General features: G+C 34.4%; 2 protein-coding genes and 1 pseudogene across 2 annotated transcripts; all 3 read left to right on the plus strand.

Annotated features, from left to right (window-relative positions):
* The first annotated feature begins 1,712 nt into the window (after nt 1–1,712).
* LOC145112636 (phosphatidylinositol/phosphatidylcholine transfer protein SFH1 pseudogene) lies at nt 1,713–2,258 on the plus strand (annotated as a pseudogene).
* A 5,145-nt stretch (nt 2,259–7,403) lies between these two features.
* On the plus strand, nt 7,404–10,670 carry LOC145112645 (phosphatidylinositol/phosphatidylcholine transfer protein SFH6-like). The gene is made up of 11 exons (XM_079048786.1): nt 7,404–7,517; nt 8,198–8,495; nt 8,568–8,934; nt 9,015–9,092; nt 9,193–9,294; nt 9,374–9,423; nt 9,548–9,647; nt 9,726–9,881; nt 9,956–10,354; nt 10,447–10,521; nt 10,632–10,670. Exons 1-11 carry the CDS (start codon nt 7,481–7,483, stop codon nt 10,668–10,670), a joined length of 1,701 nt encoding a protein of 566 aa, XP_078904912.1. The 5' UTR covers nt 7,404–7,480.
* A 741-nt stretch (nt 10,671–11,411) lies between these two features.
* LOC145164553 (uncharacterized) lies at nt 11,412–12,466 on the plus strand. The gene is made up of 2 exons (XM_079083286.1): nt 11,412–11,697; nt 11,794–12,466. The coding sequence occupies exons 1-2, from the start codon at nt 11,515–11,517 to the stop codon at nt 12,358–12,360; spliced, it is 750 nt and encodes a 249-aa protein (XP_078939412.1). The 5' UTR covers nt 11,412–11,514; the 3' UTR covers nt 12,361–12,466.
* The last annotated feature ends 919 nt before the right edge of the window (nt 12,467–13,385 follow it).

Consider the following 13,385-nt stretch of genomic DNA (forward strand, 5'->3'; position numbering starts at 1 on the left):
TAAATAACGTAAGGCATGACTTTGGCAGCAATTAGGGCTGTAAACGAACCGAACGAACACGAACGGGGCTTGTTCATGTTCGTTCGTTTAAGTTAACCGAACAAATGAACGAACACGAACGGTTAAACGAACGAGTTTTCTTGTTCATGTTCGTTCTTTTAACAAATTACATTGTTCATGTTCGTTCGTTTATGTTCGTGAACATGCTAAACGAACATAAACAAACGAACATAAACGAACAAAGATAAACAAAAATATATGAACATAAATGAACATATAATATAGTAATGTAATCAAACACAATTAAACATATATGAAGATAAAAGGAACTTATATGAACGAACATAAACAAACATAAACGAATAACGTAAACGAACGTTCAAGAACATAATTGAACGAACGAGACCATTGTTAATGTTCGTTCGTTTAACTAAACGAACGAGAATTTGTGTTCATGTTCGTTCATTTATTAAATAAACGAAAATAAACGAACTTCCCTCCGAACGGTTCACGAACAGTTCGTTGAACGTGCAGTTCGTTTACAACCCCAGCAGCAATGTCAAGCCTCAAGCTTTTAAGAGTCGTGGCGAACTTTGTTGTTTATAAGGCGTAACTTAAGGCGACAATTTTGTATATATATATATATATATATATATATATATATATATATATATATATATATATATATATATATATAACTCATTTTTATATAAATATATGACTCAAGACGACATTTAGTTAAAGCGTGACGACAAGTACAAGCATCCGAGCCATGACGCGTCATGACGAACTTTTTAAAACTTTGCATGCGGTGTTGTCAAGCATATAAACGTATATGGAGGCTATGGAAATAAAAACCAGAAAGAAAATAGTTTCTTCAATCATGACTCAAGCTTTCAAGCCAACATGTTATAAAGTATAGTTTATAGGGTTTAATAGTGATGCCATTCTAGGTTATAGGGTTTAATAGCGATACCATAATTTTTTTAGCAAAAATCGCAACTTTCATTGATACCGAATACAACATATATAAAATGAGAAAACAACTCACAAATTCTATAATTGTGGAAAGTTAATCCTATCTAAATATACATGATAAGTATAGAATAAATACACTCTCTAATAAGTATCATCTCAAGAGTAATTCAAACCTCAAAAATGCATCTTATAATTTGTAATGTCTAAATTGTAATAATTACTTTTCCATCCCAAATTTATCGTTTACTTTTGATTTTTGACGTCTTTATTCATCAACTTTTATCGAAAATATTTTTATTTGTGTTATAAATTATTTTATGAAACTTATAATAATGAAAAGGCATTTAAAACACAATATATTTATATATAATTTGCATCAATTATTATATATTATAAACAAAAATATTTATGGTCAAAATTGAATAATAGAAACTTGAAAAAATCAAAATGGACAATAAATATGAGACCGTACAATTTTAATATATTAATAATTTAATATTAATACATAATATATTTTTGATTCAGATCATGACAATCTAAAGATGCTTGTTCGCATGCGCATATTCCAATAAGATCATCAAAGGAGCCGCAATTTTATCCCACACGAAACTTATTATGCATTAAACACGCAAGCCATTTATAGTTATAACATTTCTTCATGTAAATTTATAAATCATCAATACTTAAAAGCCAGGAACTTTGATATTGAAAAATCAAAACATATGTGGGTTAACATGCTTCAGTGTAGGAAAGCATTTGGTATTGCCAATATCTGTGAGGATTTTGAGTTCAATGAGCTGAAAGAAGTTCTGGAACACTATTCTCAAGGTTATCATGGTGTAGATAAAGAAGGAAGGCATATTTATATAGAGTTATTAGGAAAAGCTGATCCAGATAAGGTTATGTTAGTGACAACATTGGAGAGATATGTAAAGTATCACGTGCAGGAGTTTGAGAGGACTACTTCCATCAGGTTTCTGTTTATCACTTATGGGACAACAATTTTAGATGTTCAAGGCGTGGTATGCTCGTTAATTCTTCATGTGAAAATAGTCTTTTATTATCATATTTATATATATATTTTTTGATTTTGTGATCTTTTTGTAATGTTTCAGGGTTTGAAGAACCTAACTAGGGCTGCTTTAGATGTTATCAGGAAGTTGCACCAAATCGACAATGACTACTACCCTGAGGTATGTTTTACTTTTTTTTCTTTCCATATTTTTTAATTTATTATGAAATGTTACTTTGAGATTTAGTATTTTGTCTCATGGAAATGAAATTTGCAGACACTTGGTCGCATGTATATAGTAAATATCGGTTCTGGATTTAAAATGATATGGAAATCAATCCAAAACTTTCTTGATCCCAAAACTAGATCCAAAATTCATGTAAGTTAAAATATTTTATAATATCTCTATATGCGGATCTACTCATTTTTTACATTTTTATCCCGGCCGGAAGATTAGAAGCATCGATGACGACGAAGGATAGCGTTAGTTATTACGCTCAGGTCGAGGGTTGTATTGAGGGCCTCTCTGTCTGTTCTTGTTTGATGAAGGCCTTGGGGTTCAAAACACGATCCAAACATTTGATATGGTCTAGTAACCTAAGGGTCCGTTTCGTGTCGCTGTATGTTGGATTATCTGCGCGGATCCTTGTATGTCATGCAATTTATGTCTAAAGTTCACCCAAGAGACATCTTAACATGTGTCTTAATTTGGTGCTTAATGAGGTTTTGAATTTTAACATTCCATTTCGAGATAATTCTTATGTAGGTGGTTGGACCGTAGTTTTGTCAAGCAAAGGTCTTGGGACTCAAAGGCCTAAGATTGGATCTTAAAGGAATAAGGTTGCTGGTCTATGAGTTGAGATTTTAGGCTAAATATGAAGTTGGGCTTAATTTGATTTTGGGCTTGCTGGTTCAGGCCCGTCAGGGCGTGGTGGATAGTTCACCACGACATGGTGAGCGTTGCAACCCAAGCCCATAAAAATTAGGTTTTCCTCCATATTTAAGGGCACTACCTCCATGTTTTAGGTCATTTGTAGCCTTTGTTTCACCAGAGAGCTCCTTGGGAGCAAACCCTAGCCTCTATGTTTCCCCCTCTATGTTCCCTTCCAGGTTTGAAGCTTTTAATGCACTCTTGAAGATAGAGAAGGTGGTTCTTAGTGCAAGGAGTGATTGCTTCAGGTTAGATCCAGCCTCATCCCGTGTTTATGGATTTGGGTGAGCCATAAAGTCCCTACCTTTATGCTTCTCTCTTTGTTATTTACTTGGTTATGTCGTTTTGGTCCCTTTTTTATGGATGCTCTTGGAGTTTGAGGAACTCCAAACATTGTTATGGAACTTTTATGGTTATTAGATTTCTTCTAAGTGAGGGGCGGGGCCCGAGTATTTACTTGGTTACGTCGTTTTCTTCCCGAATATGTATGGTTATATGGGTGGGGCCTGATTATTTGGGCGGGGCCCGTTATGCAGTGGGCGGGGTCTGTTATGCAGTTTAGGCGGGGCCCGTTTATATGTATGTGACATGTGGTATTTTGGGGAACTCATTAAGGTTTGTGCTTACGATTTATGTTAAATGTTTCAGGTACTTCTAGTTTCAAAAGGAAGGGCCGACTTGATCGCACTGCATCCCCTGAAGATTTGTTCCGCACTTAATGTTTATGAATTACTCTAATGTTTTGAGAATACTTTGACTCTGATCGTCTTTTTGAAGAATTAATGAACGGTTTTGACTTATTTAAAAATGAATTTTTTAGTCGGTATTTTTGGGATGTTACGATCTCACCAAAAGCGCGTTCTTCTCAGCTGATGCCACATCGTGGCTTACCCAACGCTACGTCGTGGCCATACACAAATTTCCAAAATTTTGAACGATTAACTTATCAAAAAGAATACTCGCAAACCAAATGTTACAAAAACCCATGCAAATACTACATGGATTATATATGAGAAACCCCATAGAAATTTCATACACGTTCATGAACTACCAATTACCCATGTATGTGAACCCTAACCTCACACACATTGCCATGTCACCTTTTGATGCTCAATTTGTCCCATGTAAAATCCTAAAAAATTATATGTAACAATGACTATCTTATTTTCTTGAAGCCTCCATGTAACCATTTTAATTACCAAACATGCACCCAAATAATTACATACACACACAAAAACACCACATTTCTATACCAACATCCTAATTCCTATACAACCAAGTTAAACTCAAAACATGTTCCGTACGCCACCTTTCCTAACCTTATCCAAAGTTCAAATAAATCCCACGCCACTTTTGTTATTTTCCAAACCCAAAATCATTTTACTTGTTCCCTAAATAAACGAAAACCTCATATTATCTCATCCCACATTGCCACAAAATGAAACTCATACCCTCATATCAACCTATAAATAGACCCTTATTCTACCACTTTTAATTCATCCATCAATCCTTTATCCTTCAACATTTATAAAAAAATGATGGTTGGCTAAGCAACTTGTATATCATTCCTTATCCTCCTATCTCGCCCTATCCCCCTATCACAACCTGTCATCTCCCTATTCTTTTTATATGTTTGTTGTTCATTTTATCACTAAAAAAGCTTTTACGATAGCAACATCCATCAAAACCCCATATTTAGATGTTCTTTATTATTACAGTTTTTTTTCTTTCACAAAACCATGCCACTAATTTTCCCAATAGTCGGAATCATGTAGCACGATGGGTTCATCACTGATAATCAGTTGGATCTCTGTTAAGAATTTTTGGATCATTCTTTGCATCCAGATTGATACCCTTCTTGGAAGAAGAAGGATCCATATTTGGTGATGAGTAAATATAGAGAATATTGAATATCTTTTCAAAGTAGAGTGTCATATAACCTAGTATGGGGGTTTCTCGTTTCTGATGCAATGAAGGAATAATGATGCTTGTGTTTTTTGACATGAAAATGAGTAGATGATGTGTTTGTTAATCGGATTCTAGAGCAGAACCACATGGAGATCGCGTTTGCTGTTATGGTGTACAAGAGAACCAAACTTGTTTTCATATCAACAACAATGACTGCTACATATTTGGTGACATAGGGTGGGTGTGTAGCTTCTATTATAACATTTATTTGAAGTACTTTCTTATTGGTCAATTAAGGATTTTTTTAAATGGTTAAGGAGAGGAAGAGGTGGATGTCGGTTTTACCCTTGTTCACGTATAAATAAAAACTAGATAAAAAACCTCATCATTGTAGACGAAGACCCTCGCCTTTGTATGAAGGCCATGGAATGACAAGGATGGATAAAAGGAACAAATGTATGTTTATATGGTCCCCTAGATCATTTGTTTATATAATCGCAAGCCCTTCTTGGAGACATACTTAGTATCACGTGACCATACCTTCAACACGATACTAACCATGTTATTATGAAGTTCATAAACATGAAGATGGTGTTGTTATTTAGCTGAAATTCTTAATATGAACGAACCCTTTTTTACTTGAGAAGTTAGTGAGCTCGAGTTTCGCATTCAACCTGATCACAATATCGAGAACATAGATCTTGAATAAAGTTGACTGGTCAATTTGGTGTGATGGTTTTAAGTTGGACTCATGTCGAATGTCAATGCTCCTCCAGGAGTACCATTTCTGGGGCCGAAGGTGCTGATGGCTCAATGTCACCACCATTTGTCACACAACCTTTATACACTAACTTGCAATATGTAGTATCTGGTAGCAACAAAGGCGGTTTTGAAAGCAAGGTCGATGAGTTGGAGTAAACTAAACTTGGATCGACATGGTAAACAAAAGTTTAAGATCAAACTAATGAAAAAAATATGCATGCCTCCGAGGGTATGTTTGGAAGGTTATCAGGAATAACAGGGCTAGAAAGAACATGTTGACATAAACGACAAGGTGTTCAACAAAATCTCGTATAATCTAGCAAAAAAAACAGACAACATAATTTCTTTGGTGTTTGGTTGGATTAAATACATAGGCAATTTGCTCTTTCAATTTCCTCTAATCCCTTGTTTGTTTTTCTTTCATTCTTTGTAGCTTCTGAATAAAAATTGTTGGTTAAAAAAATCTATATATATGAGTTGGTTCGCTAAATATTTTAGATTTTGACAATAGTCTTCATGTGTACAAGGTCAAGGTTAAGGTCGTTGCTATAGAACCTTTGTTGTTTAAAAATATTTCATTGACTTGTTTCCAAGTGTCATAGACGGTGGTATCCGTGTCAAGAACGTGTGCTAGTAGTTCGTCTGACAGTCGACCCATAGATCCAATGCAGAATCATCACATTGATCTAGTGCCAAGACTTGTATGCGTCATCGATCTTGGCGGGTGGATGGGTACCATCGATGTGGTTAGGGAATCTTGTATCCTCGTGCATGGAGGTTGAAGAGCTCTACCCACGATTAGTAGGTTACCTTTGTGTTGTTTGTGCCTGTACTTTGTTTAGGATGTTCGTGACCGTGTAGGCCTATGAAGAGATGATGGTTTTGGTATCAGTGCATCCGTTTGGTGCCATAATGATGAGAGGTGATGTGGGCACAAACAGTTTTTAAGTTTTGATAATAAGAAACTCTATAGTACAAATGATCTAGCGTAAACCGTAATTTTCATTGATACCGAATAAAACATACATATATACTAGAAGAATACAATTGATAATTATTGAAAGCTAATCTTTAATAACTATAGATCTATATAAGATAAATATACAATAAATACAATATCTCCGATAACTATCATCTCGAGAGTAATTCAATCCTCAAAGTGCATATTTTATTTGTATGTCTAAATTCTAATAATAATGGATTTAATACAAATCATGACAATAGTGTCTTTAATACATTAAATATATAATATCTTTTTGATTCAAATCATGACAATCTAAAGATGCTTGTTCGCATGCGCATATTCCAATAAGATCATCCAACGAGTCGCAATTTCATTCCCCACGACCACGAAACTTAATATGCATTAAACACGCAAGCCATTTTTAGTTGCTTATAGTTATAAATTGCACGTAAATTATAATTCAAGTTTATTATTTTCTGTCATAAATCATCAGTACTTAAAATTAGTAATTTTAATAGTAGCCAACAAACCATATGTGTTTAAAAGGAATTAAATATGCCCCTTCCATATAATTCTGTCTTCTCCCGATTGTGTTCCAATATGTTTATATCAAAATATAATCTTAAATCCATGTAAAGAGTGGATTCATTAATTTTGGTGGTTTTTATGTAGACTAGAGATAATTGTTATAGACAAATATATTATACCTTATTACTTATTTAATTCGTGTTAATAATTATTTCCAATAATCTAAGGTAAAAAACGTTATTTAATGAAAATTCCCGCCAACTTGAAACGCAAAGTAGAAAAAAAAACAATAAATAAATTAATGAATACGTAACGTCCAGACTCCAAGGACCAAACTCACACTCTCACCGGCGACGTTGTGTGTTTTTCCACCGACGTTACAGGAGAAATTATCGGCATGTCTGACGGAGACGAAATATTTGTTCCTCATCATCGTGAGTGTATCTCTTCATCTTCTGATTTTGTAAATGTTCCTAGTTAATTTCTGACGCATATATGGATACATACCATGTTGACTGTGTTATGTTAAGATTATTGGTTTGAATTTCAGTTAATCTTCAGATGGATTTGTGTTTCAGCCAATAATTTTTAACTGCTTGGCTGAGAATTCAGATGGTTTGTGCTTTTTAGTTGTAGCCAATTATTTTCCACAACATATTATAGGTTGGATATCACACTTTTCAGAAAAAAAAAAAAACAGTAATCGTGTTAATCTTATAACAAGTGATGCAAATATAAAATCTATTGATGTTGATTTTCTGCGAATTTTGCATCTGAAAAAAGTACTAGGTTTGAATTTGTAGTTTTGAAATATGAAACTGATTGAGTAACTAGACTTTGGTTACACATTTTAACTCCCAAGATTCCTGGATCTATATGAAGTATTTTTCATTCGAAACAATTACTGAATACGAGGATTTTTCTTCTATCAAGAAATGATTACATAAATGGAAACCCTGCACCAAACATATAATTATTTCCTTTTCTAATGAACGTATGATTATTCTACAAAGGGAAATCATGCCAAGTTTGATGTTAAATTTGATTGTAGATCTAAATATGTTATGCATTTGTATTAAGTATGATCTTGAGTGCAATAATATTTATGTTGTAGGCTGGGAAGGAACCTCTAGTTATTATGAATATAATGAACAAAACTCAGACTTTGAAATCTCCGGAGAAGAAAAAAGAAGTAAAATGGGAACACTAAAGAAGGCAGCAAAGAATGCATCAAGTAGAATTCGACACTCTCTTAAGAAGAAAAGTAGGAAGAAAAACAATAACCAAGTTTCCATTTCTATTGAAGATGTGCGTGATCCCGAAGAGGTAAATTTAGTAAATAATTTTCGACAAATCCTGGTAGCAGAAGAGTTGCTTCCTCCACAATTTGATGATTATTTCACAATGTTGAGGTAAACTAATAATTACTAAATCCAAATCTCTATCGATTATGGACTTATTGTATATATACTCATGTATTACAGGTTCTTAAAAGCCAGGAACTTTGATATTGAAAAATCAAAACATATGTGGGTTAACATGCTTCAATGGAGGAAAACATTTGGTATTGACAATATCTTTGAGGATTTTGAGTTCAATGAGCTGAAAGAAGTTCTGGAACACTATCCTCAAGGCTATCATGGTGTAGATAAAGAAGGAAGGCCTATTTATATAGAGTTATTAGGAAAAGCTGATCCAGATAAGGTTATGTTAGTGACCACATTGGAGAGATATGTAAAGTATCACGTGCAGGGGTTTGAGAAGACTACTTCCATCAGGTTTCCTGCTTGCTCTTTAGCTGCACATAAACGTATCACTTCTGGGACAACAATTTTAGATGTTCAAGGCGTGGTATGCTCGTTAATTCTCCATGTTCAAATATTATTTTATTATCAAATTTTTAAATTTTGTGATTTTTTATAATGTTTCAGGGTTTGAAGAACCTAACTAGGTCTGCTTTAGATGTTATCAGGAAGTTGCAGCAAATCGACAATGACTACTACCCTGAGGTATGTTTTACTTTTTTTTGTTCTTTATATGTTTTTTAATTTAATGTGAAATGTTGTTTTTGAGATTTAGTATTTTGTCTCATGGAAATGAAATTTGCAGACACTTGGTCGCATGTATATTGTAAATGCCGGTTCTGGATTTAAAATGATATGGAAAGCAATCCAAAACTTTCTTGATCCCAAAACTAGATCCAAAATTCATGTAAGTTCAAATAATTTAAAATATCTCTATATGCGGATGTATTCATTTTTTACATTTTTGGTAATTCTTTTATGCTCAGGTTCTTGGCCATAAATATAAAAACACCTTGCTTGAAGTAATTGATGCAAGGTGAGTTATCATATTGCAAATGGTGCACGTAGTTGTTACTGTTACTACTGTTATTGTTATTGTTATTGTTATTGTTATTGTTATTGTTATTGTTATTGTTACTGTTACTGTTACTGTTTTGTAGTGAGTTGCCAGAGTTTTTGGGTGGAAGTTGTAACTGTAAAGATCAAGGGGGTTGTCTACAGTCTGATAAAGGGCCATGGCAAGACCACAACATATTACAGGTGCTTTATTGATACTGTTGTTATTGATACTGATATTGATACTGAGACTGATGTCTTGAACATGGTACGTGCATGAAGCTGGTTACTAGTGGCAAAGCAAAATATTGTGTCCAAGAAATCTCAACATTAAGTAGCGAAGCATCTACAGCAGAATCGGCTTCTGAAATTGAAGAGATTGCTCATAAAGGTACAAAACACAATGAAGATCCAATATTGGCTCCTGTTTCTGAAGAAGTAAGTCTAACCTTTATAATAATTTATTTCGTCTATATTTATCTTAATAAGTTAGTATAAATGCTTTATTCCAGTACCAAAAGGATATTCTAGTGGATAAAGTTGTGGACAAAAGATTAAAAAAAGAAGCTTCTCATCCAGAGCCAGATGTAATTCAAGGTCCACAAATGGCTACATCAAGATTTCATGCTCATATATGGATTTCACTCATGTTCTTTCTACCCATTTTTACTTTCGTTCGATCAGTTGGAGTTTCAGTATCTAATTTAGCCATGAACGCTATTCTTTTATTAAGAAGACCAAATATTGAGGCAGAATTATCATATCTTGTGCAAAAAGTTTGTGAGCTTGAGGGAAAATTTAACAATTTGCAGTTGAAATCAGAGGAGTTGCCTAATGATAAAGAGGAACTACTCAATGCAGCTGTTTGTCGTGTAGATGTTTTAGAAATTGAGTTAATTTCTACAAAACAGGTTACTATTTTTATAAAAACGAGCTGAAATACCAAAATCCACACGTTTTTTGTAAGATTATATATCCCCTAACTGTTTTCCATTCTTTATAGGCGTTACATGAAGCTCTAATGAAACAAGATGAACTTCTTGCTTATGTTAATGGACAAAAAAGAGTTGAGTCTCGGGTATGTTCACTATCAGCCCTTGTTTGTTACACAGGGCATGATGATTTTATACTGATAAATGAGCATTTATATTCTTAAAAGATTTAGTGATGAACGTGTCTTTGATGTAGGGAAGAAACTTTGCTTGTAAGATGGCATGTTTCAAATAACAATCCACCTCATGGATCTCAATCACATTTTCCATATGTAAAGATTTGATGTATGTGTAAAGGTTTGGATTTTGGAACCAGATGCTTTTTGAAGTTTTTATAGGCATCATTCATTTGTGTATTGTGTATATATGTATTTGTTAACGTAAATATATGATTCATGCAATGAAAGAAAAAGTATTGATTATGTTACTAATTGTAAAGTAAGTTTCATGTGTTCATCTTTACTGTCATTTAAATTGATAAATGGGTACTCAAAACTTATCAGATTTTGACGATTCTTGATTCTATAGACTCTTTAATGAGTATAGAACGCAATCCGATATTAAGCTCACACCATGGGTCATGACATTGACTTATGATTACTTAAACCTCTCAATAGTTCAAATCGGATTATTTTTTGAACCACTATAGCTTTTAAACAAAATATATGTTGAACCATTTAACTTTAACATTTATAAAGATATTCTCTAGAAAGCTAACTTAATCTCCTAACGAAATGAACAAAGTTTCATTAAAATCCGATAAGTATAACCCAAGTTGTGCCTAATTGAATCGAGCATAGAAACACATCAAATTGGCACTGTTTTGTCTAAACGTTACAAGGAACTTCTCAGTCGTTGACTAGAAATGATCCGACGGTCGATATGTGAAGATTACGATCCGTGTGATATCTCTCTCAACCAATCAAATCACAGATACCAAAATATGTCCATGCTCCATGTTATTTAAATCACCATGTATTTATTCATCGTCGTCATCATCAGTGCTATTAACTTCTGTTAGTTTTTGCCTATACAGATCTCGATTCATTTCTCAACTTTCAGATCGTAGTCCTAGACCAATGGCGACAGAAGAACCAATCGTGGCAACGGAAGAGCCAATTGTGGCGACAGAGGTGATCGATGCGGCTGAGACTGTCGCAGCGGAAGACAAACCTTCCGGTGAAGCAGCTGAAGTAAAACCAAAGAAAGCATTGGCCAAGCGTAAACCTAGAAATCCTTCTCTGCATCCTCCTTACTTTGAGGTATTAATTGATCTGTTTTCGTGGTTAATTTATTGATTACGATATGAACTTATCGATCTGATTGTTAAATGTTAATGTTAATCGATCTTGATTCAGATGATCAAGGATGCGATCGTTACATTGAAGGAGAAGACAGGTTCGAGCCAGCAAGCGATCACAAAGTTTATCGAAGGGAAGCAAAAGAATCTTCCAGCGAATTTTAAGAAAAGCTTGTTAACTCAATTGAAGAAATTCGTCGCCGCTGGTAAGCTCGTTAAGGTCAAAGCTTCATACAAGCTACCGGCTAAAGCTGCTACGGCGAAGAAGACGCCTGCTACTAAGCCCAAGGCAGCCGCCAAAACTAAGCCAGCTGTTAAAAAATCACCAGCTAAAAAAAAGGTCGCCGCCAAGCCTAAGCCGGTTGTCAAGGCTAAAACCATAGCAAAGCCGAAAGCAGCTGCAAAGCCTAAGCCGGCATCAAAAGCAAAAACAGCCGCTAAGCCTAAGCCGGCTACTAAAGTTGCAGCGAAGCCAGCTGCAAAACCTAAAGCAGTTAAGGCTAAAACAAAAACGCCTACAAAGTCTGCGAAGGTGGCAAAAACGTCGAAGAAATCCACTCCGGGAAAGAAACCTGTTGCAGCTCCGAGGAAGGCAGCGACGGCGACGAGGAAGGCGAAGAAGTAGATCTGAGTTATTATGTAGGGTGTATGCCTGTGAAAAATGTGTAGTTGAGGGTGTGTATGGTATTTTTCCAAACCTATTGAATAAAAAATCAGACTAAATTACATAATCTGGGTTTGTGTTTATGTCGAAATTCATGAATTTAGACAGACAGTTAATTTTGTAAGTTATTCTCTACCAATAGATAAAGTCAGGAAGGTGATGTTGTTAATCACAAATACAAATTATATGTAATTTAAATTTCAAAAGTCGAACATTTTGCATAATATGTTATAGACTAAACTGCAAATTTAGTTGTCGTTTGCAGATTGATGTGGTTCTGGTTCATTAACTTTTATTTTTGTGGTTATGGTCTATTTGCCCACTTTCTAATGTGGAATTGGTCTTTGAGGTTAAACAATGTTGGTATCCATGTGTTAACACCATCATGGGTAAAAACGTCATTTGATTTTGGTCCTTGTGGTTTTAAACATTTTATTTGAATGAATGCATAGTACTACCCCAATGTCATGGACATCGAGAAATCGAGGTCGTCGTTTTCTCATGTCCTAAAATGTTAAAGTGTATTCCTAAATATCAAATAGGTTTTATTACGATAGTTATTTCTAACCTAAAAGCTTTTTATGAAATTGTAGGATTCAACACGTAAACTTATTGGGTGGGTCAATATGTGCAAAGTCAAAGGTGTAATGACAGTGTTCTAGATAATTTTCATTTTAGCATTTGATTCCTTAAAAAGTTTGTAAAATTGGTCCCTATGGCGTATGAGATAGGTACGCCGAACGTAGGCCCTTAAAAGATGGTCGCGATAGTACTACCCCAATGTCATGGACATCGAGAAATCCAGGTCGTCGTTTTCACTCATGTCCTAAAATGTTAAAGTGTATTCCTAAATATCAAATAGGTTTTATTACGATAGTTATTTCTAACCTAAAAGCTTTTTATGAAATTGTAGGATTCAACACGTAAACTTATTGGGTGGGTCAATATGTGCAAAGTCAAAGGTGTAATGCCAGTGTTCTAGGTAA

The sequence above is a fragment of the Lactuca virosa genome, chromosome 1 (genome assembly GCF_052849685.1).
Source record: "Lactuca virosa cultivar CGN04683 chromosome 1, Lactuca_virosa_CGN04683_v6, whole genome shotgun sequence".
Classification (NCBI taxonomy): Eukaryota; Viridiplantae; Streptophyta; class Magnoliopsida; order Asterales; family Asteraceae; genus Lactuca; species Lactuca virosa.